Raw genomic sequence first — 27,122 nt, 5'->3', positions numbered from 1 at the left:
CAGCTATGGCAGAACCATTCTTATCTCCTTTGTCTTGAAAGGAATAGTTTTGTGCTATCAGTAAATGGAAATTACATTTTCAAATTTTATTTGCTATAATCCACTTCACTTCCACTAAAACATCAAAATGACCCCTAATAATGTATGGAACCTGTATTAAAAATTGTTACCATCTCAAATCATCTAGCTATAATCTACATGGAGAGACAGGTATAGGCATCTCTCAGAACGAATAGGGTTTTCTGTTGCATTGCTAAAATGATTATGGGGTTATGAATTCCATACTAGTGGGAGAAAGGGCAAAACAACACAAACCATGTTATGGTACAGCCCAATAAGATTTTCACATTCTTAAATACAAATAAATACACATATTTCCATGCTGAACCAGAGAAGATACTTGAACCACTGTTTGGGATCAGAATGTAGACATATGATATTGTATGTAATAGAGATGGTGTAGATTTCCCACCAATATGTTTATTACTGGTTTATTGTTGACTTGTATTAACTAAGTGAATTCGTACTGAGTTATATGTCTTGCTCATCCAAGACATATTTTGGTTAGTGGCCTTTTTCCTTTTTCTCCCCCAATGCTTTATTAATGACCTATCTTAGGTCATGATTGTTTTATTTAGTAGCCATATGTCCTGACCAATGGGGAACGCGCTAATCGATTAATTGAATGGCCAGTAAAAATGATTTATGGAGAGAACACAAAGAGCAATGGGCGGTACAGTTCCAACCTTAGAGATGTATTCACTGTGTAGTCTACACTACTGTATCATGCTCTATGGTGGAGGTGTAGCAAAACTGAATGGTTACTCTTTGCTACATTCAGAGAAAAATTCCAATATTTAGTTATATTCTGAAAAAGCTGTGTTCATATACTCTGAGACGATTAAGTAAAGCTAGTTAATAACTGAGAATGGGAAAAGACTTACCTGACTCAGATCTCTGAGTTGTAGATTAGTGTCTATGATTGCATGACAGTGCAAATTGTCATTGTTTTAGAAGCAAAATGGAGGAGCAGTATTTTATTTTTGTCCTGAAAAGACAGCTCTGACTACTGCAATATGTTTTGGATAAGGGAGAGGGGCGTAATGAATTGTTAGCTAATCATTTTTTACTGGACCAGTGAAAATGTACACACACAACATTTATATAAGAGATTGTACGCCATCTGTTGCAACATTTCATTTTCCTAAAATAGTTTAGTGACCCAATTTACAACTGCTACTTCAGAAAAGTATGATTTTTTGTTTTTGCTTTGTGTGCCCCCTTCCCTTCTCATCCCTCCCAGAATAGCTGTAGCAAAGCTGTTCTGGTGAGCAGTGTGTGTTTGACCTAGTATTTCGCCATGATGATCTCTGTCAGGGTCATGGGGCTGTGTTCAGGGGCAACAGCAGTCGCACTGTGTTTGGTTGTGGTGTCAGTCATGCTCCTTGTTCTGACTCTGCTCCATGCTGCTCTCAATCATTCCGCCACCGAGGGGTCAGCGACTTGATTCCACTCCACGCCATTTCGAACTCAGTGGGACTCCACAAGTCATCTGATCACCGGCTCAATCTCTTCCCCACCGGAGGGAGAATTTTCTGATTTACGCTTGCAAATTGTACATCTGCAGCAGTGTCAGAGAAGAAATGCAATCTCTTTAAGGAATATATTTCCTCAACGAGCCAGGCTAGGTTACTCCATGACTGAGCCACAGGTCCCTATGTATTTTATGCCTTCAAAGATTATAGTTTTTTACTTGGTAAGACATGAGGATAAGGAGAGTTTGGACAAATGTGGAAAGGACTATAGTGTGAATGTATGATTTTGTTTTTTTAAAAACCAAATGGGAGCAGCTATATTTTCATTCAACATGTGCTGAAACCAGCACACCAAATCATTGGATGCGATTTACATTTTGGTGAATCACTGGCGCCCTTTTTTACATTGTTGGGATGTTCCGTGACAATTAACATCCCTACTCTTTCTTGAAGCCCGGGGGCTAATGCAGAGGTCAAGCAACACCTGCAGGCTGTCAATCTTTTATTGTAACCTAGACCCATCCCCCTCTGTCGCTTTATCCTGTCTCCTCCCCATTCTTCCAGACCTCGTTTCAAATAATAGCCAGCTCTTCCTCTATTCTCTTGTGGCCCTCTTCAGCAGCTTGAGAGGGACAACAGATCTTTGTCCAAAGGACTTAGCATTCTTTCACATCTGCCACTTGTTCTCGGGGCCCGTCATTCAAATTTCAAACTGTCCCTTTTTAATAGCTCCCTTCCTCCCAAATACTTAGCTTTTGTTGCTTTTTATTCGAAAGAACAAATGGGCTCAGCAATTCACGTTTGTCACTCTTACGTCAATTTGATTATAAAGCTGCCTGCCGGTGCTTTGGTTGGATACAGCAAGTGCACATATGCTGAAAGCCTTTGGGCCAACACCTCTGTGGCTTCTCTATCTCTCCGAGTACATCTGTCTGCATTTGCCTCGTATTTAGCAAAGACAATGCTGTGCCTGTTGACATTTCACAATCTGTTCTTACCATTCACAGTACATTGACCTCCTATCATGCTTCTTGTGAAATTGAAAGTAGCCTAGGATGATGATTCCTCTGACAACTTTCAATATGACAGTTGGCACTTTTAAGGCCCGTCTCAGATCAAATCAGAGTCAAGAGTTGGTTAAGAAAACAGTCAGGATATGATCACCGGTGGTTTCGGCTCTAGCTACAAGGTAAAAAAGGTCTCCAGCAGAGAAGGGAGACCTCGGTACGTTTAATGATGAGAATGGCAGGCAGGCAGACTCCCCCATTCGCCTTTGGTGTCTCAGCATGCTAAACACTCTCAGCATGATACAAAGATTATTAAAGTATAGAACTGTTATCATCCATTTACAGAACACCCATTCTCCATGTAGTAGGGATCTACCGTCTCATTTATTTATTTATTTCCGATGTGGGGGAGCCTGCTGCCTCTGAGGCAGACAGTGCAGCGCTGTTGAAGACATTCTGTCTTTGTCCGACTCAGTCTTATTCAGGAAATCTGTGGTGCTGCAGGCTGCAGCTGCTACATCCCTACCTATATGATGCTGATATAGAAGCCTAGTCATACTGATACAGTACCATGGCCTCAAGCAAAGGAAATGTTTTCTTGTCTCTCTGTATCTGCTCCAGTATGGGTTTTTCATGAAAACTACAATAGTGCATAAATGTGTTTTTAGGTCATAAAGGATTTCAGTGCAACTCTCTTTTTTGAGTGCTCTTCAGTTGCACTGTAGTTTAATTTTCAAGATAAAGGAAACTAGGTTCCTGTTATGACGATTTCGCCCTATATTGAAAAAGCTATGAGAGCCGTCCCTGCTCCTCGTGACGTGATTGTGAAAAGTAAAGTCGGAATATGTTTGTGGTCTTTCAAGGTCATCTCAATTCCTATTGCAGCCATGATACAGAGTTGGCATATTTTATGTTTGCTTTGTCCAATCCAGTTTTGTATGGGATGGCACCTTGCTTGTGAAAAGGACATCTCTTAGCCCATACACATGTAACAGTATTGATTCCGTACCTCTCTATTTATTTATTTGTTTTTTCTTTCAAACCCATCCCCCCACCACCTCCCACCCCTTCGGAGGACAAAGGCAACCTTGTTTTACACTCTTGTTTGTACAGATATTTTGCTACATACATTTCACATATATGGCACTTTTCCACATGGTATTACATGACAAAAATACAGTTCAGTATACACACCACATACAAAAAGGTATTCAGACACATCCGGCACACATGATTCCTGGAGCTCTCGGCCCCAGCCACTACAGATCAAAAGTTTTTAATCTCATCCCTCAGCTACTCTCAGCCCATCCCACCTACCACCCGCTCTTGTTTTCCATGTGTCATATATTTTTCAACTTTGCTGTGATGTCTGACATGAATTTTGAACCTTTCTAATCTCATAGTATCCATAGATTGTAAATAAAAAATGTATAGAGTCTAAGAGTCATGTTATATTGTTAATTGATTGACTATGGCTATAAAAATCGTCCAACAATACTATACTTCTAGGGTTAGTTTTAAGTGAATGCTGTGATTTTACAGCCATTCCTGAACCTGTGACCAGAAACAAGCCACATGGGGACAATATCAGAATAAATGTTCTAGTAAATGTTCCTGACTTTCTCCCCTTTTCCCTTGCCTCCTCCATTTCTTTGGTAATGCTGCAACCAGTTGGTTATAACTTTGGAGAGAGCAAACATTCTCATATATTTTTGAAAGCTGCATGTGTGACATAACTTCCCTATTCTTATTCATAGTAAAGATAATACAATTTGTTAAAAATAAATAATGTTTTTTCATCAATCAGTATATTTTGAGTTTAACCATAATATTTGGTCTGTCTTTTCAGGAGGATGAAATGTAAATTGTAACCAGCTTCGTATTGCTTGTTTCATTTTCAATTAACCAAAAATGAAAGGTTGTAATTTGGTTAAAGGCAAGAAGGTCATCTTTGAACAGCAGGTCAGCTATTCTTACTAATCTGCTGCAGAACCAGTTTGGATGTAGTATATCTTTTGTATGACTGCAGCTTTTAGTGAGACATTTAATGCTTTCATATTTCATAATTTTAGCCCCCCAAACTCATATTCATTATATAAATAAGAACATTTAATTTTGCCTGGCTTACTTTTCCAAATAAAGTGAAATATTTCTTACTCATATAATTAGGTTTTAGTCCAGAGAGGCTAGAGAATTTATCTATATTGCCAATGAGACTGTGCAGGGATCCAGATTACGGACTTAAGAGAATTATAGCCATCGGCATGCAGATATTTTTGTTTTTAATCCCTGCATTTCTAAACCCCTTGATTTTAATAACTAACATTTCGATGGCCATAACAAACATATATGGAGACAGTGGACAACCTTGGTTAACTCCTCTTGACAGTTCAATATTTTCTGAGAAGTAACCATTATTTACTATTTTACATCTGGGGTTGCTATACATATCTTTAAGCCATTGTATAAGAGACTGACAATTAATATAGTCCAGGCATTTATATATAGTATGACTAGAATTTTTCAAAGGCCTTTTCAATATCTGCTATGAAGACCAGGCCTGGTTTCTTCGATGTTTCATAGTGTTCTATTGTTTTAAGTAATTGACTTATATTATCTCCAATGTATTGTTTGCGTAAAAAACCTTTCTGATCAGGATGAATAATATCCAGGAAAAAACTTTTTTAATTCTACCTGCTATGCATTTTGCCAGGATTTTTGTATCACAACATTGAAGTGTAATGGGCCTCCAGTTTTTTAAGTGGACTCGATATTTATACTTACCACCTGGGTCCTGTTTCAGTAATAGTGAAATCAGACCTTCTTGCTGACTATCTGATAGTCCACCATTTTTAAAGTAGTAGTGAAAACATGCTAATAGTGGATCTTTTAGTACATAAAACAGTTTTTGCATAACTCTACTGGTTTGCCATCAAGCCCTGGCGTTTTTCCGAACTGAAAATATGTAATATCGTCATGAAGTTCCCCCTCTGTAATTTGGCCTTCACACAAATCTTTTTGTACATTTGTGAATTTTACACTATTATTAGTAAAAATGTCCTTACGGTTATTATCATTCAGTAAGATGGAGGAAACTAAAAAGAGAACATACTGTGCCTTCAGAAAGTATTCATACCCCTTGACTTATTCCACATTTTGTTGTTATTTTTTAACCGTAATGATTGAAATAATTTAAAATTAAATACAGAAATATCAAATTTACATAAGTATTAACACCCCTGAGTCAATACTTTGTAGAAGCACATTTGGTAGTGATTACAGCTGTGAGTCTTTTGGGATAAGTCTAAGAGCTTTGCACCTGGATTGTACAATATTTGCCCATTATTCTTTCTACAATTCTGCAAGCTCTGTCAAGTTGATCGTTGGTCATTGCTAGAAAGTCATTTAAGTCTTTCCATAGATTTTCAATCAAAATTGTAACTAGGCCAATCAGGAATATTTAATGTCGTCTTGGTAAGCAATTCCAGTGTAGATTTGGCCTTGTGTTTTAGGTTATTGTTCTGCTAAAAGGTGAATTTGCCTCCCTGTGTCGTCTGTTGGAAAACAGAATGAACCAGGTCTTCCTCTAGGATTTTGCCTTATAGCTGTCCTTGCCGATGACAAGCATATTCATAACATGATGCATGCTTGAAAATATGAAAAGTTGTACTCGGTGATGTGTTGTGTTTGCCCCAAAGAAATTGCTATGTATTCAGGACAAAAAGTAATTTTCTTTGCCACATTTTCTGCAGTATTATTTAAGTGCCTTGTTGCAAACAGGAATATTTGTGGAATATTTTTATTCTCTACAGGCTTCATTCTGTTCACACTGTCATTTAGGTTAGTATTGTGGAGTGACTACAATTTTGTTGATCCATCCTCAGTTCTCATATCACAACCATTAAACTCTGTAACTGCTCCTCTCCGGTAACTGAGTTAGGAAGGACGCCTGTATCTTTGTAGTGAATGGGTGTATTGATACTTCATCCAAAGCCTAATTAATAACTTAACCATGCAAAAAAGGGATATTCAGCATCTGCTTTTTTATTTTTACAAATCTACCAAATTGGTGCCCTTCTTTGCGATGCATTAAAAAATCTCCCTGGTCTTTGTGGTTGAATCTGTGGTTGAAATTCACTACTTGATTGAGGGACGGGGTAGTCATTGAAAAATCATGTTAACCACTATTATTGAACATGGAATGAGTCCATGCAACGTATTATGCAATTTCTTAAGCACATTTTTCTCCTGAACTGTAGGCTTGCCATAACAAAGAGGTTGAATACTTATTTCAGCTTTTCATTTATTAATTTTAAAAGTGTTCTACCAACAAAATTACACTGACATGATGGGGTATTGTTTGTAGATCAGTGACACAAAATCTCTATTTATGGCACAATATCTCCATTTAATCCATTTTAAATTCAGGCTGTAACACAAGAAAATGTGGAAAAAAGTAAAGGGGTGTGAATACTTTGAAGGCACTGTATGCTTAAAATCTTTTGCTTCTTCTTTCAAGATAATGTATTGAATCGGTGAATCATGGATGACTCCATTTCTTCGGAGTTTCTGTAAATTATTCTTCGTAGCATTTAAAAAAAAAAGAATTTGCTTCATTTTTCATTCACGTCTTCATCTAAACTGGATGAAATGGATTTAACAAGTGACGGCAATAAGGGATCATAGCCTTCACCTGGATTCACCTGGTCAGTCTATGTCATGGACAGAGCAGGTGTCCTTAATGTTTTGTACACTCAGTGTATAGGCTAGCCTACCATTTGTATTTGATATTCATACTTTTGCTTATTCGATCTGGTCACAAACATAGGCCTACGGCATTGCAACGAATTCTTGTTTTTAAAAAAACGAATCTGTGCCTCAGAACCAAAAAGTTGCACGTCTCGACTGTTGACCAATGAACAGTCATCAGCATTGGTGTGCAAAGGCAGGTGCACATATACAGATTAGTGACCAGAAAGTAGTCTACCTACATTAATATTACTCATAAAGTAGGCTACCGTTTTAGCAATCTGCTATGGATGCTAGTGTTGCAGAGTATAGTGAAACTCCTGTACTTTTTCAATACTGAACATGAAAAATGGTTCGGTACTAGCATTTGTGTTAGTTTCGGTACTTCTATCAAATGTGTCTCATGTCTTAGAAAGACTTGATCCTTTCTCAATCAGTATATCAGCACAGCCGATGTCCCCTTAAAGTATGAGCGCACTGTGCATTTCTCTGGTCTGCTCCACTTAAAAAAATAAATAACATATATATTTTGTAGGGGCTTTAATATTGCAGATACATTGATGATCGATCTAATTGTCTGCATCACTTCCAATCCCAATTATATTTATATATATATATATCACACACATACACATAAATGCATACATACAGTTGAAGTCGGAAGTTTACATACACTTAGGTTGGAGTCATTAAAACTCGTTTTCAACCACTCCACAAATTTCTTGGTAACAAACTATAGTTTTGGCAAGTCAGTTAGGACTTCTACTTTGTGCATGACACAAGTAATTTTTCCAACAATTGTTTACAGACAGATTATTTCACTTTTCATTCACTGTATCACAATTCCAGTGGGTCAGAAGTTTACATACACCAAGTTGACTGTGCCTTCAAACAGCTTGGAAAATTCCAGAAAATGATGTCATGGCTTTAGAAGCTTCTGATAGGCTAATTGACATAATTTGAGTTAATTGGAGTTGTACATGTGGATGTATTTCAAGGCCTACCTTCAAACTCAGTTCCTCTTTGCTTGACATCATGGGAAAATCAAAAGAAATCAGCCAAGACCTCAGAAAAAAATTGTAGACGTTCACAAGTCTGGTTCATCCTTGGGCGCAATTTCCAAACGCCTGAAGGTAACACGTTCATCTGTACAAACAAGAGTATGCAAGTATGAACACAATGGGACCCGGCAGCCGTCATACCTCTCTGGAAGGAGACGCGTTATGTCTCCTAGAGATGAACGTACTTTGGTGTGAAAAGTGCAAATCAATCCCAGAACAGCAGCAAAGGACCTTGTGAAGATGCTGGAGGAACAGGTACAAAAGTGTCCACAGTAAAACGAGTTCTATATCAACATAACCTGAAAGGCCGCTCAGCAAGGAAGAAGCTCGAAAACCACCATAAAAAAAGCCAGACTATGGTTTGCAACTGCACATGGGGACAAAGATTGTACTTTTTGGAGAAATGTCCTCTGGTCTGATGAAGGAAAAATAGAACTGTTTGGCCATAATGACCATCATTATGTTTGGAGTTTAAATGGGATGCTTGCAAGCTGAAGAACACCATTCCAACCGTTAAGCACGGGGGTGGCAGCATCATGTTGTGGGGGTGCTTTGCTGCAGGAGGGACTGGTGCACTTAACAAAATAGATGGCTTCATAAGGCAGGAAAATTTGGTGGATATATTGAAGCAACATCTCAAGACATCAGTCAGGAAGTTAAAGCTTGGTTGCAAATGGGTCTTCCAAATGGCCAATGACCCCAAGCATACGTCCAAAGTTGTGGCAAAATGGCATAAGGACAACAAAGTCAAGGTATTGGAGTGGCCATCACAAAGCCCTGACCTCAATCCTATAGAACATTTGTGGGTGTAATGGTTGCTCTCCTCCTCTTCGTCTGAAGAGGAGGAGTAGGGATCGGACCAAAACGCAGTGTTGTATGAAGACATAATGAATTTATTAAACAAGACGAACACTGACACGAAATACACTTGAATAACTACAAAATGACGTAGACCGACCTGAACATAAGAACTTAACATAAACACGAAGAACGAACGAACAGGTACAGACTAGCACAAACGAAACAGTCCCGTGTGGTGCGACATACACAGACACAGAAACATTCACCCACAAACAAACAGTGAGAACAGCCTACCTTAATATGGTTCTCAATCAGAGGAAACGTCAAACACCTGCCCCTAATTGAGAACCATATCAGGCAACACATTTAACCCCACATAGTAACACATAACATAGACTACCCACCCAGCTCACGTCCTGACCAACTAAACACATACAAAAACAAGGAAAACAGGTCAGGAACGTGACAGTGGGCAGAACTGAGAAAGTGTGTGCGAGCAATGAGGCCTACAGACCTGACTCAGTTAAACCAGCTCTGTCAGGAGGATTGGACCAAAATTCATCCAACTTATTGTGGGAAGCTTGTGGAAGGCTACCTGAAACATTTGACCCAAGTTAAACAATTTAAAACAAGGTTTTAAAACAAGGTTGTCCACCATCGGCAGTGAAGAGGCGACTCCGGGATGCTGGCTTTCTAGGCAGAGTTGCAAAGAAAATGCCATATCTCAGACTGGCTAATAAAAAGAAATGGGCAAAAGAACACAGACACCGGACAGAGGAACGGAGTCACCTCTCTCACTGTTGACGTTGAGACTGGTGTTTTGCGGGTTCTATTTAATAAAGCTGCCAGTTGAGAACTTGTGAGACATCTGTTTCTCACACGAGACACTAATGTACTTGTCCTCTTGCTCAGTTGTGCACCGGGCCCTCCCACTCCTCTTTCTGTTCTGGTTAGAGCCAGTTTGCGCAGTGCTGTGAAGGGAGTAGTACACAGCGTTGTACGAGATCTTCAGTTTCTTGGCAATATCACTTGGAAGAGCCTTCATTTTTCAGAACAAGAATAGACTGACACGTTTCAGAATAAAGGTCTTTGTTTCTAGCCATTTTGAGCCTGTAATCAAACCCACAAATGCTGATGTTCCAGATACTCAACTAGTCTAAAGGCCAGTTGTATTCCTTCTTTAATCAGACGAGCAGTTTACAGCTGTGCTAACATAATTGCAAAAGGGGTTTAAATAATAAAGGGTTTTCTGATGATCAATTAGCCTTTTAAAATGATAAACTTGGATTAGCTAACACAACATGCCATTGGAACACAGTGTGTGATGGTTGCTGATAATGGGCCTCTGTACACCTATGTAGATATTCCATAAAAAATCCAGCTACAATAGTAATTTACAATATTAACAATGTCTACAATTTATTTTAATGGACAAAAAATTGCTTTTCTTTCAAAACAGTGACATTTCTAAATGACACCAAACTTTTGAACGGTAGTGTATATGACAATTATCTGATGGTCCGACCGCATTCTCCACTTACTCATTGCTAGAGCTAGCTCTTTGTCCTGACGAGGAACCACTGGACTGGGATTCCGGGCTGCATCATGTTTGTTCCCCACTCATGCTGCACAGAAGTTAACACACTTGAATAATTGAACACGGCATGTAGAAATGTTTTAACTGCTAATTACTGTTCACAAAACAATGTCCATGCAGGCTAGAACACTTAACATTACAAGAAGATACTGGTAGCTTCCAGCTTGGTAGGCTAACTTTCCTTCCTTGTTCACAATTCACTACCCTCGTAGTTTGTTTGTGACCTTAACGCAAAATATGCTGATTTTCACAACTATATTAATTTACTTAGGCGTCTCCCTCACACAGAAATACTTTCCTTCAGTATCTCTTCTTCGTGTGGATTTCCGGCAGACTAGATTGCACATTTTGGTAAAGAAATGAAGGGGAAATCTTAACATGGCACCACCATCTATCCCTGCACACTATCCCCAAAAACCCACTACCCCATCCCACTACTTTGGCCCTAAACGATCCTTTACCATGCCGTCCGCTTGGGAGGATGGAACCCATTCTCTCAAATCTTCCTGTAGATCTTCTTAACTAAAATTTCTGACCCCAAAATATTTCTCTACTGCTGTAACCACCACATCCGTCTTCTGTGATTACCACTCCTTTAACACAGTGCAGTTGACCACCAACCTTACTCATCCTCTCCGATCTGGCTCCGTCTAATCACTCACCTTTCAGCTATCATCCACTCGCTTCTCTGCCTCGGCATAGGAAACTTTCTGCCCAACTCAAACAATCTCAACCTGTCTCTCTCTCTCACAGGGCACTTCAGATCCCCAGCTGCATGGGCACCCCCACAGTTGACCCACAGTGCTCTCTCTATCCCAACTGTACACTCCCTCTGACTATGCCCTCCTGTGACAATAACTCTAGTACTAACTCAGACCCAGGTGCAGAGAAACACAGCAGGCAGAGATGAGGGTAAATCCAGAATGATTACTGAAGTATTCACAGGAAAAACAAGAAAACAAGTGCACATGAGTACAATACAAAACAAGACAAGAGACCTGAGCAAACGGTCTAACTCCATAGAGGAACCTAAATAGTCCTAAACCAGGTGAACCCAATAATCCCAATCAGGCTCACCTGGACACTAGAAACATAAGGGTGCCCTCCAGTGGCACCCTCAGGGATAATACTCCATAATGACCTCTAACCTGTGACACACTCATACACATTTCTCACATCATGGGATCTCCTTCTACACACTGCTGCAGCATGTCCGAATCCTTGGCACCATAAGCGCCGTAGCGGGTTCGGAACATAGGCCTTCACAGAATAGCAAATATAATCTAACCTGACGTTATCAGGTAGAAACTCTGTGTCAACGCTCAACAAGACAGACAGGTTATTCTTACTCTCGCCATTGCCACTGGGTCTACGTCTCACCAAACGGCTGGCGTCATAAACACCAGGAATGTTGTTTTTCATTTGATCTACCTCTAGACTCAATGCTACCCCACTGATAACGCTTTAGAGTGGCGCCGTCTTCCGGAGAGCAAAGCACGCCACAGGTTGAGCCTGAGCCGTGAAGCTTCCTCTGGGCGGAGGATGCACAAATAATCTAAACAATTCCCCTTCTCGAAACTAGCACAGATATAACTGTTCCCAGTTTGTCCTTCAACCAGCTTGACACAACGTACAGGGCTGTGAAAAAGAATTTACCCCCTATCTGATTTTCTCTATTTTTGCCCAAAAAAATTTGACTGAATGTTATCAGATCTTCAACCAAAACCTAATATTAGATAAAGGGAACCGGAGTTTACAAATAAACACAATTGATGGTTGTTTAATTTATTTAATTAACAAAGTGATGCATCACCCTACCCCCCCCCTCAATAACTGGTTGTGCCACCTTTAAATGCAGCCAAATGATTCCTGTAGTTGTTGATCACATCGCTGTGGAGGAATTCTGGCCCACGTGCAGAACTGCTTGCAGAACTGCTTTAACTCAGCGACATTTGTGGGTTTTCACACATGAACTGCTCGTTTCCAGTCCTGCCACAACGTTTCAATTGGGATTAGGTTTGGACTTTGACATTCTAAAACTATTCATGTAGACTTGATTGTGTGTTTTAGATCATTGTCTTGCTGCATGACCCAGCTGCACTTCAGCTGGGTCATGCAGTGCACTTCACAGATGGATGGCCTGACATTCTCCTGTAGAATTATCTGAGCAGAATTCATGGTTCCCTCTATTAGGGCACATCGTCTAGGTTCTGGGGCAGCAAAGCATCACCCTTTTTTTAACTAGGCAAGTCAGTTAAGAACAAATTCTTATTTTCAATGACAGCCTAGGAACAATGGGTTCCTAGGCTGTTCAGGGGCAGAACAACAGTTTTTTACCTTGTCAGCTTGGGGATTCGATCTTACAACCATTCGGTAACTAGTCCAACGCTCTAACCACTAGGCTACCTGCCGTCCCCTGCCATCACCATGCTTGACCGTTGGTATGAGGTTCTTCCTGTGAAATGCAGTGTTTGGTTTTCTCCAGGCATAATGTGAACCTTGTCGTCCAAAAAGTTACACTTTTGAATCATCTGTCCATAGAACCTCTTACCAAAGGTCAAAAAGTAAAAACCACTGAGCTAGCAAGCAGATTGTTGATTTGCTGTAGAGCTATAGGATCGGGTGCAGCACATATGTCAAATTGGAAGGAGAGAGTATTGCCATAAATTAATATGCCACTCCAAAAATTGGTTGGTGATTAAGAATATGAACCGTTTACTTTGCAAGCTCACCAGCAAAAGGGCATCAAGCAGCAATTACTAACATAGGCCTTCTGGTTTTTTGGTATGTCAACATTGCTTGAAATTGATCATTTACTTGAATTTGGAATTTGTTGTTCAAATTAGTTATTATTTAATCAAAATGTTTGTAGACAAAATAATGAAAAGGGCGGGCTGTCTGGTAGCCTCAATAAATAAACAAAGATTTGTAGTTGAACAAATCATCGCCTGTATAGATTTTTATTACTTGACTTGAGACTTGACTTGCTCTTAGAATGCAAGACTTGAACTTGACTCAACCCATTCTACTTGGGCCTCGACTTTAGACTTGGACCTTGTGGCTTGTCACTCGAATAATAGTGACTTGGCCCCACCTCTGCTTAAAACCGTGTGATAATCTCCCACCATAATAACAGGATAATGTGTTCCCTGCAAGCTCAATAGATTGTTATGTATATTTTCAAAGAAGTGTGGATCATCATTATTTGGACTGTATAGATTAATGAGCCAAATGTGTTTATCGTCCAATAGCATTTTTTAAAAGGATCCACTTTCCTTGTGGGTCTGTTTGGACAATTTGCACTTTCGGATCAAAATGATTGTTAATTAATATAATCACCCCTTTAGATTTTTTTTCTCCCACAGAAATAAATATGTCCTTCCCAGTCCATTTCCCACACAACATCATCTATAGTTGTAGAGTGAGTTTCCTGTAAACAATATGTATTATATTCCTTATCTTTTAGCTAGGTAAAGATTGATCGTCTTTTTAGAATCTGCTAAACCATTACAAATTATAATTATCTATACTTATATTTACCACTTACCATAACGAGATACAAGTTTCAGTTATACTTACCAGAATACATGAATTTACAAACAAAAAGTACCATTGCAATCAAGCTGCTAGGCATATCTATATATGAGATTTCAAATGTTCCTAACAGTCCTCCTTGGTCCCTCCCCTAAAACGTCACATGGGTATCATTTTTTGATTTTCAATGTGCGCTCCATAACATTGATCCTGAGAAGTTGGGACACTTCCCTTGAAAAAAGCTCAAAGTGCCACTTACGGCACAAAAACAGGTTAGAGCAGTAAGCATTTCTGCCCCTTTCACCTCGGTTGTAGTATATACATTTGGTATAATTGTATTTTTCTTATCCCCAAATGCATTCATTTTCAAATTAGACAGATAATACACATAGGTAGTTCCTACAAAAATAGAATTACCTTTAACAAGTAGCAGGCTGTAGAAATTTGAAATGTCAGGAAGCAAATATAACATAAGATTCAATGTAATCTGTGTTTCTGGTCATACCTCATACCAATAATAAAGATCAGTAAGAACAGAAATAATGATAATGATAATAGCAACAATAATATCAATAATCAGGATAATACCAATAATGATAATAATACCAACTGTAGTATTAACATTAAAATAATAATACTATTAGTGACAATAATAGGAACCACAGTTGTACAGATTAACATACCATTCATAATAGCTAAAATGATTTGGTGTAAGAAAATATTACCATTTCTGTCCCATACAGTCCCTGTCATCATCACCTAATAGCAGCGATGGCGGAATGCATGCATACACACACACACTCCCCCCACCTCCCCCACACACACACATGTAGGCACGCAAGCACGCACTCACGCACGCACAGGCACACACACACACACACACACTCCTCTCCCCATGCACACACGCACACACACATACGAGTAGGCTTGCTATGTGAATGCGCATACAGTTGTAACCGTACGTGAGGAGTGCCAATTGTGCAGGGGCCTCATTTATAACCGTTGTGTAAAATTGAACACTAAATATCTGCTAAAGATTTATAAACTTGGCGCATGCCATACATACCCATGTTTCCCATTCTAAGTCAGACCTGTCAGAAAATTGCACCCGTGGATGGGTATTATAATACCGCCTGAAAAACTCCCATCACTCACCTTTTATGGTGACAATAACGCCCTTATTTACTGTATAGTTTGGAAGTATTGGAATTAGGCCAAGACTGTATCTAAAGGAACTGCAATGGCGAACTTGATCGAATGTCTTTGGAGGAGTTGGTGTTATCTGACTGTTTCTGAAAGACAAAAACAATTGCAAATTGTTGTGGACCTGTAAATAGATTGGTTAAATGCAATAATATTTTGTATTCACATTTTCCTCAAACATAAATATGCCACTGCCCGTGAATTTTGAAACATTGTCTACTGGGATTTTTTTTACAACTATAGTAGGCCTACTTACAGTGGTAGTCTACACACTTCAATGCAAAATATCAACTGTCTGCTCACCTTTTAAATACTACTGTATCTTAGAAATCGCACACCCTATCGGTTACATAGAGCAAAAACGTTTAATTATAATATCCTACGCCAATTAAATGGAAGATGTGCATGGTCATTTGGTGTATGGCTACTATGGGAATATAAACTCATCATGACCAGAACAGGTGAGGAATTTATTCTGCAGTGGTTATGATGTGTATTATGTTTATAAATTAAGTATTTTCTACATTAGAAATGTCACATTACAGTACTCAGACATTGCCTACAAAAGTCAATGGAAAAGGTGAACCGTTTGATCTACCATTTAACTCGCATAGAGTAAAATAGGCTACTTGAAATAGCTTATCTATTTACTACTGTGAAGCGGGTCCAATTAAATGAGAGCTGGGGTGAATGGTAGTCTATCCTAACTTGTTATAGCCCTATAAGCTATTTCGCAAGTAGCATATGAAACCATCACAGTCAGAAAGGTGAGGAATTTATTCTGCAATGATCATGGAAATGAAAAAAATATGAAAATATATGCCTATTTCTAATTATTGTAGTATGCAAAGATAAATCGCTTTTCGCTTTTCTCACTCATGGCAAATGATTGTATCTTGTTATTATATTTAACTAGGCCTACCCATTTTTTTGTTATGAATATGTGTTATCATATATTCCCCATTTGTACAAGGCTACTACTAGACATTCTCATGTCAAGTTCAGTTTTTATAAATGTGACCGGCCGCCTCGATTCGGTCTTATGTAGCAAACATTTTTAGTGTTTTTTTTTACATTGGATAAAAGTAGAAACTCAGAGCTAGAAAATGGTATATCATACACTGCAGTTGAAGAACATTGGTAAAGTAATTCTGCTTTGATAGTTGATAAACTTGTAACCCAACTTTTGAGAAAATGGGCCTTGAATGTTTTGGTACACCCACTGGAGAGGTCTTCTTTGTCTACACCCATTCAGCATCGCACACCGTCTCTTAAGACTTGGCCCCACCCATCTCTTTAAGGATTCACATGTGATGCCATTTGCTAAACAGAGTGATTAGTTTAGTGAACAATATAAGATTTCAAGACTAAAAGTGGTGAATGTAGTAGCCTACAATAAATAAAAAAAACTCCAGGTAAAAATACATTATCTAGTCCTTGGCCTATATCCTAATCTGATTTTCGTGCAGGTCATGTTACTCTTCACATTATCGTCTCTGGTAAACAAACACTATATAAAATAAAATCTAAATGTATTTGTCACATGCACAGGATACAGAAGGTGTAAACAGTACAGTGAAATGGTTACTTGCATTGTAGCAATATCAAAAACAGAGTGTGCAGATAAAATATTTTATATATATTAGATATTTATTAGATTAGGCTTATCTGACACACTTGTCTAGATTGATGGGTCATGTGAAGAAAATGCTATAACCAATCTCCAGCCACATCTAGCTAAGTGGATGGGTCACTATTATCTAGACATGTACACATGTTCATGAAATACAATTGATGGCCATAATCACCCCCAGACACACCTGGCTAACTTGATGGGTCATGTAATCATCTCGGGTGAAGTGTTTTGTGTAGACATGTAGCTAAGTAGCTAGCTAAACAATGGACCGGCATAATCCCAACTCATACTACTACCAACCAATACAAACATTGTCGTAGCTGTAGTATATATCTCCAGGTAGCTAAAGCTAACCAACCAGGTTCAATGTTAGCTAGCTAACATTAGGCTCAAACTAAGAATGCAAATTGATTTCTGATTTGAATAAGGTTTCGCTATTTAGCTAACAGTATGATTTAACTTCTTCTGGCTGCAAGCCCGACGTCGGTACACTTATGACAACAGCCAGCTCAAGTGCAGGGCGCGAAATTCAAAATATATATTTTTTAAATATTTAACTTTCACACATTAACAAGTCCAATACAGCATATGAAAGGTACACATCTTGTGAATCCAGCCAACATGTCCGATTTTTAAAATGTTTTACAGCGAAAACACCACGTATATTTATGTTAGCTCACCACCAAATGCAAAAAAGGACAGACATTTTTCACAGCACAGGTAGCATGCACAAAGCCAACCTAACTAACCAAGAACCAACCAAACTAACCAACAAACAACTTCATCAGATGACAGTCTTATAACATGTTATTCAATAAATCTATGTTTTGTTCGAAAAATTTGCATATTTCAGGTATAAATCATAGTTTACATTGCAGCTACAATCAGAAATTGCACCGAAAGCAGACAGAATAATTACAGACACCAACGCCAAATAACTAAATACTCATCATAAAACATTTCTGAAAAATACATAGTGTACAGCAATTGAAAAACAGGCATCTTGTGATTCCAGACAATATTTCCGATTTATCAAGTGTTTTACAGCGAAAACACAATATAGCGTTATATTAGCTTACCACAATAGCCAAAAACACAAGCAATTTCCCAGTAGCAAAAGTAAGCGATCGTAACAAACAAGCAAAAGATATATAATTTTTGACTAACCTTGATTTTCTTCCTCAGATGACAGTCCTATAACATCAGGTTATACATACACTTATGTTTTGTTCGAAAATGTGCATATTTAGAGCTGAAATCAATGGTTATACATTCTGCTAACTTAGCTACTTTTTCCCACAACGCCCGGATTTTTTTCGGACACTTTTTCTGACACACATATTCTGACCAAATAGCTATTCATAAACATAACTAAAAAATACATGTTGTATAGGAAATGATAGATCCATTAGTTCTTAATGAAATCGCAGTGTTAGAATTCTAAAAATAACTTCATTACGATATGCAGCTTCGGTATAGCTAGAGTACCCAAACGTTGGGCGCCCACGACTAGTTCACATGTACGACAGATATATGAAATAGCATCATAAAATGTTTCTTACTTTTGCTGATCTTCCATCAGAATGTTGGACAAGGGGTCTTTTGTCCAGAACAATCGTTGTTTGGATTTAGAACGGCAACTTTCCCTCTTGATTTAGCACGCGCACTAGCCAAGTAGCACGGATCTCTCCATCGTCAACAAAGTCAGAGAACGGAACACGGCAAAACTCCCGAAAAAATTTCAATAATCTGATTAAACTATATTGAAAAAACATACTTTACGATGATATGGTCACATGTATCAAATAAAATCAAAGCCGGAGATAGTAGTCGCCTATAACGGCAGCTAAACATAAGGCAATCCCACTGTCCACCTCGCGCTCCCCAGAGTACCGGAAATGAGGGACACGTCATACAAAGAGCTTGTATTCCACTTCAGACCAAGATAAACACTAAATTTCTTCTCTCACAGCCTCTTGACATCCAGGGGAAGGTCTATGAAGTGCACGTAGACTCTTACGTATCATGCCCATTTATAGGCAGGAAGAAGAACAGAGCCTCGATTTCAGACTTTCCACTTCCTGGTCAGGAAGTTTGTGCCAAATGAGTTCTGTTTGACTCACAGATATAATTCAAACGGTTTTAGAAACTAGAGAGTGTTTTCTATCCAATAGTAATACTAATATGCATATTGTACGAGCAAGAATTGAGTACGAGGCCGTTTGAAATGGGCACCTTTATCCAAGTTACTCAATACTGCCCCTTCAGCCAGAAGAAGTTAACTTGCAATGAAAACGACTTTGACAAAATTAGAAACGTATAATATCTGAAAATGTAGATAGACTCTTACCCGTATACATGGATGAATGTTTCACAGCAGACTGGAACCATTTAACTAAGTTTTATTTGTAGCTGCATGTTTATCATGAGTAGCTCCTCCCACCCCAAAATCCCTCCCCTCTCACAGATTCAGGACCCCTGTTTATCGTCCCATCCGAAAGATGTCTTTTGGATGGGACGGTAAACAGGTGTCCTGACTCTCTGTGTCATTAAATATCCCATGGCACTTATCATAGGGGTGTTAACCCCAGTGTCCTGGCTAAATTCCAATCTGGCCCTCATACCACCATGGCTACCTAAATCATCCCCAGCTTCCAACTGGTTCATTCATCCCTTGTAACTATTCCCCAGGTCATTGCTGTAAATGACAATGTGATCTCAGTCAACTTACCTGGTAAAATAAAAAATAAATAAACCTATTGCTCCACAAAAGCCGCAGCCCTTGCAGAGCATGGGAAACAACTACTTCAAGGTCTCAGAGTGAGTGACGTCACCGATTGAAACACTACCAGCATGCACCGCTAACTAACTAGCCATTTACACACACAATGTACTGTAATATGGACATTGTTCAGACTCAGATCTGGTTTACAGTGGTCTTAAGAATTCACTAATTATAATCACATTCCGTGATAAATCTGTTTTGATGCCGCATGCAATGACCAGTAACTTAATGCAAGCGAATGCACACGGATAGGTTTTGTATCAGATTTGTGCAATATATTACAAATAGATTTCATCACCATAAATGTTTCAGTAGTGTTATTGTGACTGGCTGACAAGAATACACCTACAAGTACTTACATCATCTGGAAGAATATTGTGATTCTGGCCTTTGGGGCAGTGTAGCAAGCAGAAAAATAAGAGTGGAGTTGTTTTTGACTTCTTAAAAGGCAAAAGAAAAGAAAAGGTTCTACTGAGGTCCTGTGTGCCTTGTTACCCGAGTGATGGTGGGCCCCTGGGTGAATGTGATAATGGTTGATGGGAGAAGAGGACGGGTGCAGCTAGTGAGTGTAAACATGCAGACAAAGGGGATCCATTAGGAGTGCACACACCACGCATGAGCTTCCAGGTAAGGCATTTTGGTTTCACCCAGCAGCCCGCCAGTCAGTTGTGCGCTGTATCCGTGACAGCTAGCTATTTTCCTTTGTAGTAGCAAGAAAACAAACCGACCAATTCAGCCTATATGAATGACAGGTACGGATTGAGTGAGAGGGGAGGGATTTTGGGGTGGGAGGAGCTACTCATGATAACTTGGTTGTGTTCACTCAGAACAACTGTGTGGAGAGACACCATTTGGCTAGCGTGTTTGTTTGTTTGTTTTGGGGCAGCCGATAACTCGGTGAGCACTGCTAGCTCTTGGTCACGTGGAGGTGAAAGCGGGACCTCTGAGTAGTAGCAGCCACTAGGCCCACCCCTATTGAATGGTCACTCAGCACTTAGCTTCCATTAAGGGATTTCCCTCCTCCGGATTATTGACTTTATGTCTTTTTTTCACTAGCCTGTCTGGATTTGTAGCGTTTTACAGTTTGGGTTTCAAAAATTCCACAACGAAGAAACTAAAGCACACAGAGCAGCATCAGAGCTGAAGTGTTCAGGAGGATGTTAAAATGAGGATGGTACATATTTTGTGAAATTCAAGACTGACTGACACCACTGGACTTTTGAACATGAGAATAATGTCTCCCTTCCTTTGCCTTGCAGGTGAGAGGATCAAGGATGAACATCTTTGAGAGCTGTTTGCCTGGACTTTAACCCCCAGTCATCGCTCCCAAATCATGCAGAGACCATCCACACAAGGCACTATGGCATGCTCTCTGTGGAAACTACCAACCTTCTGCTGGCTTATTGCAATGGCCCTAATACAGTCTTCAGAGGGTAAGTACACAGTCCTGTTATGTGCAATCACCTAATATTGAAATCCTTTGAAGTTAGAAAATTATATATTCATTTCAATGTTTTTTTTGTAACAATTAGACAGGGAATGTGTCAAGGGCCTGTTCTTCTCATTCAATCAATGAAATGTTTGTTGTCTTCCTCAAGTTTAGCATTTAGGCTCTGAAATAAAATTGTCACTTTTGCGTTTGAGTGGCTCGTCTGACTGCACGCAGTAGTTGTATGAATACAGTGGCCTCAGAGGATGAGGGATAATATTGAGTGGTTTCATTAGTTAGTCAATTGTGATTGGTTTGAGATTCTCTGCTTCAAAGCATCAGTTGTCCCTGGTGCGATCAAAGCTTCTACTGGGATACATGTTTCATTTGCATATACTGTACATCTTAACCTAGAGATCTAAACCATACATGTTTTTAATCACAGCAAATTTGGGCTTTGGTTAATAGACTTAATATTGATCCGAATCATGCCTAAACGATCTCATAACCATCCAGGCCAACAGAATATGCATAATGGCAGGAATAGTACACCCACAAATGTATTAGGATCTTCGAATATTTCAAATTGAGGCTTTAATGCCAAATGTAGCATCTTTACAATGCAAGGAATCAGTAAAGGCACTGTTTTGGGGGTTTATTTGTGCCAACTGCTCACGGCTCTTTCTTCTAATGGTTGGATTGACAAGGAGCGGTTGTCCTATATGGGGGAATCAAACAAAAAATGATGCACATTGTCATGATTTCATAATTTGCTCATGAAAGATAGATGCCCAATCCTGTGCATATAATGATCCAACAGTGTTCGTCCCAAATGGCACCCTATTCCCTACATAGTGCACTACTTTCTATGGGCTCTGGTCAAAAGTATTGCACTATGTACGGAATAGGGTGCCACTTGGTAAACAGCCACAGTCTTTGCTACAATGGTCTGTTGCTGCTTGTCAGGTGTAGTGTAGCCTGTGGGCGGCAAGGGATTTAGGTAGTAGAGGACGAAGGTGAATGCTGACTAGAGCTGGGACAATAAACCAAAAAATGATCAACGCCGACCAAACCGAGCACTTATCGTAGACACCTTTTCTGATATCGTTCATCACGATACGTAGCATATACTAGAGGAGTGTGAAGTTTGAAGAATGCTGACAGTAATCTTTTGCCTAAACTGAGAGATGTTGTGCTGAAAACGGGCCAAAGGAGGTGGTCACCGTTTTCAGCCTGCGTCAATAGATGCACCTATTCACTAATCCATATGAAACCTTTTCATTTGGTTTCTCGTGAGCCCCTCTTCTCCTCGTGGTCCCGTTCTAACAACGGGGCTCAGCCTTGCAGGAGTTTCATTAAATAATATTCCCAAGTAAACATGGTTCATTAAACTGCATCCTGCCCGTAATATATTTTTAATGCATTTTTATAATTGAATTAAAATGGGTTACTGCCGTGCTATAAATGGCTAGATGTTTTGATTTAAGAGACTGCAAGATTGATTGCTCTGAGGGTTCTCTCGCTCTTCTTTCCTTTACGTCCCTCGAAAATTCACATCTCATCGTCCCCATTTGACTCTGTGGGCAGATGTGCAGTGGGGTCCGAAATTATTGACACCATGATAAAGATGAGCAAACATCACTGTTAAAGGCAGATTGCCTATTTAAGTATTGCACTGGGTGAGGTAGAATAACATTAATCTAAAATTGAGTTTCGAAATGGCGTTGTTGGGAGATCTGGAGAGACCTGGTCAGTCAATTACTAATACTCTTAGTAAAATTATTTATCTTCAACTTGCAATCTGTGGATTTTATTTGATTAGATAGATTCAAATTGTATGTTAAACATCACAGCATAGTTGAAAGATATATGGCGCGTAGTCCGAAGAGGGTGGCCAGCAGAGATGGGTGGGATGGGCTGAGGGTTGGGATGTGGAATTGGAGACAAGTGGGAGTGGAGTTGCTGGGTGGGGGATAGAAGGACGGTCAAACATAAAAGTACAAAAATAAAGTCAAAATAAAACAAAACAAAAAGTATGTTTGAATGACACTGAGGGGCAACGTTGTTGCAGCTAATGCCTGTTTTCTTGAGGCTGATGCCGCACAGGTGTTTGTACACATGCATATACACACACTCTCATTCAAAGATACACACGCACATGTAAATAGTGCCATACATGCACTCAAACATATTCAGTTGGCCTTGCTGAATGGTTGTTTTCTGTTTTCCTTTGTCTTTTGTTCATTTTGTTGACTGTTGATGCATTGGGGGTCGGGGGCTTGGGGGTGGGGAATGGAATTATTTTATTATGATTTTTGGGGCGTGGGGAGGGTCTCGGTTGAGGGGCAGCTCTCAGGAACTGTGGGAGGGCTGCTGGCCTGGCGGTTGGTCTCGGAGGGCTGGTGGCCTGGCAGTTGGGCGCTTGGGCCGGTGGCTGATAGTTTGCTGGTTTAGGTTCCCGTTTCTTAGCTTGTGGGAGATCTGTCTGTGCCAGAGCGTTGACCCTGGTTGCTTCTGTGGGTTGCTCTGGTTGGGAGTCTGTTAGATGACTGAATGTAATGTAAAATGTTGAGTGGCTTCTCTGCAAGTAGATTGTATGTTTAAAAAAAAAAGATGAGGAATCCACATGACCGTATATAATAAACACAATAATATTATTCCCTGTCATCAGCATTCCAACACAATCTCAGAGGCAGTAGTCAAATCATAAACCATCATTCTCCCCAAAGCATTTACAAATAGATTAATTTCATGGCATACCCAGCATTACTTTTCATATAACATCAAACATTCTACCACTATTCCCAACAGTGCGTCTGAAACACCAACCAGAAAGGAAAATGTAAACAATATTGTGGGTTACTCACAGTTGGGTATTGGATGCACAGATAACAAAAATAAAATGATAAATGCTGGAGACGTTTTTTACTACTGCCTGGATGGCTTGGCACTAAACTAATAAGACCAATTAACTCGGTTGTAGGTGAACTCAGAGCATAGAGCTGTATAGAGGTCTCTAGTGTCCAAAAGCCTGTGTAACATGGGCAGTGCCATTGAGGACTGATACGTTACGATCTATGGCTCAGAGGTAACTGCAATTAAAGGGATAGTTAGTGCAATTAAAAAAAGACAGTTAACGTTAGCCTTTTCTAAAGCTAAAAGTGGTCTCTGCTGGTTTTGCTCTTACTCCTCAGGGGCTCTGCAAACGGGCCTGGTTTGATATAGGTCATGCTTTGATCTAGGTCAACCTCAGGCAAGCGAATCAAACAGGCAACCAGTCTGAAGTAGGGTTTGATGTTTGCCCAGAAGGGGTCAGCAGGATTTGGCTATGTTGCCGTCGACCAACAAGCCCCCTGTCAGTATAGATAGCTTGGGGTAGAGCACTGTCGTGCTGCCCAATGAGGAGCAAGTTGGGAGTGACTGGGTCCGGGTCAGGTAGGCGGATGATGAAGGGGAGTGGTACTGCCGCCCCATGGAGCACCATGGGTGGTGGTTCTGGAGGAGGGTGGCGTGCATGAATGGCAATTGCAGGAAGGGGGTATGCAATGCCTCTACTCTGGGCCCTCATGAGCCCACAGCTGCATGCTGTTGGAACACTATGAGGATCTGACCCCTGTCACTGGAGGATGAGGTGGAGTTGGCTTGCACGCCACAGGAAGCTGTCTTGCAGTGTCCCCTTCACCAGGAGCTAGGTTGAACACTAGTCTGAATTTGCCGCTGTGTTGCTCAACGGTAGGTAACAGGATTCCAGGAATCCTTACTCAGCATCAAGAGTAAGTTTGGCAACATAGCCTGAGGTTACCAGCTTCTGGATCTCCTAATGGTGGACTTTTGCCAGCCTTGGGTTCTTTAGGAACCGACGCTCAGTGCCACGAATGGAAGGCATCACTGCTTGTTTTGTAGCATGCAGCTGTGGGCTCATGGGGGCCCAGAGTAGAGGCAATGCATATCTCTGGAGCCCATCCACCAAGATTATTGTGGTCTTTTCCTCCAGGAGATTCAAGGCACTCTGATCTTGTTTGGAACATGTGACTTCCTTTCCAATGAGAGAATGTGTCCACCTAAAATAGCTTCTGTACATTCTTAAGGAATTCAGTGGCTGGGGAAGCAATGGTAGCGAATAGGCATTGCTGGACATGTGTGTGACATCAGGCTTGCTGGGCCCTGCACAGCCCAACCAAGCAAGGTGTGGACAGCGACAGGGCCTCCCACAGGGCCAGTATGGACTGGCTCAATGGGATCAGCAGGTATAGATGGTCAGACCCTATGAGCAATAGAGGCCGTGGCCTGGGGATCTTTGGCTGCGGCATGACCTTCAGTTGTGGGAACTTCCTCTGAAGCATGTCAGAAGGGGAGGTGTGCTCCGCTAGGCAGATACTGTCTGCTGTGACTGCACTGTGGACTTGATGCCGGGTGCCGCTGTCTCCTTCAGGGGATATGGTGAATGACACAGAAGCACCACTTTCTTGGAGTACATCATGACGAATAGTTTGAAGGCTCAGTACCTCTGATTCACCCTCTAACCCAAGGCAGTAGGCAGCAGCAGGGAGAATGATGGAACGTTCAGAGCCGTAATAAAGACGGGAAAGGTCTCCATCGCCTCTTCACCATGATTTAAGATTAGTCTGACCACTTTTAACATCACTCGTGCTGAGCGGTTTGGGCAGTCAAGGTAGAGGACACCAGTCTTGGCTTTGTCGGTGCTGACCATAACGACGCTCCTGTTCTCTTGCGGTATGACCTCATGTAGCACGGTGAGGTTTCACTCCATGCTGGTGTTGCATAGCTTTTTTAGGGTGCATTCCTTTGGGGAGTGTTTTCCCACACTTCCAGCAGCATACTTTCACCGAGATCCAATCCCTGATCTTCTCCCTCGAAAGCTGCTTGAACTCAGGACATGAGCCTAAGAAGTGTTCTTCCCCTTCACAGTAAGGACAATGGAATTCTAACTTGGGGTTGTTTTGGTTCGATTGTTGCTGCTTACCACGAGGAGATCTGTAACTGGCCTGTTTGTGTTCATGTTCACTGGTCAGGTACATGGTGGTACCCAGGCACCATGGTTCTTTCCGGTTAACCTCCCGCTTGTCCTGGTAGAGAACAGAGGCTGTCAGAGTCTTCCGGCCCTTGCTTACACCTGCAACCAGCCAGACAGGTTCTGAAGGGTATAGGTTTGTCCTACTCTAAGATACCATGAGTCAAGCAGCTCTCAATAAACCCAGTCACGGTATTCAGGTGACAATTTACCCAGTAGCTTTTACACATTTGAACTCAGCACCCTGGTGACCTTCCAATGTCTGCAGCATGCCTATAAAGGATTGGATGGAGAAAAGCAAATTCTTACCTTCACATGTGACGCATTGAGAATGTTGCCAATGTCACGCTGCACAAGCTGACGGGGCTGTCCATACTTGACATTTAGGGCATTGAGAGCTGAGGTGTCTGGCCTAGTGTCGTACATGTATTACTTTGCCAGTTTCTGTGCACTTGGCATTTTCAGATGATCCAGGAGCACTTGAAACTTGCACTGTTCTGAGAGGTGACCATAGTTACCTAGGATACTGTCTAAGGCCATATTCAAGAGGGTGAAATCACTCTCTTGCACCATTTCCAAGTAAGGCAGGTTAGGTCTGGGTATAACATAAGCAGAGGTGACAAGGAGCTCCATCATGTTGGCCCCATTGTCCGGATGTGGTAGCGATAGGGGGAGAAAGGGGTTAGGGTGCTCCACCACCGCCAGTTGATGAGTTGAAGGCTGAGAGGATGGTTGTGCTAGCCAGTCAGAGCC

General features: G+C 40.6%; 1 protein-coding gene across 1 annotated transcript in view; it reads left to right on the top strand.

Annotated features, from left to right (window-relative positions):
• The window catches only part of adgrl2a (adhesion G protein-coupled receptor L2a), a 183,684-nt gene that overhangs the window by 15,877 nt on the left and 140,685 nt on the right, over window positions 1-27,122 (top strand). Inside the window, exon 2 of the mRNA XM_039002059.1 lies at window positions 21,168-21,341. Within this exon, the coding sequence (XP_038857987.1) occupies window positions 21,242-21,341 (100 nt within the window). The 5' untranslated portion in view covers window positions 21,168-21,241. The remainder of the gene's footprint in view (window positions 1-21,167; window positions 21,342-27,122) is intronic.

This window comes from Salvelinus namaycush, chromosome 10 (assembly GCF_016432855.1).
Source record: "Salvelinus namaycush isolate Seneca chromosome 10, SaNama_1.0, whole genome shotgun sequence".
Classification (NCBI taxonomy): domain Eukaryota; kingdom Metazoa; phylum Chordata; class Actinopteri; order Salmoniformes; family Salmonidae; genus Salvelinus; species Salvelinus namaycush.
Note: the sequence above shows the minus strand (reverse complement) of the source record. Positions and strands in the feature narration are given on the sequence as shown.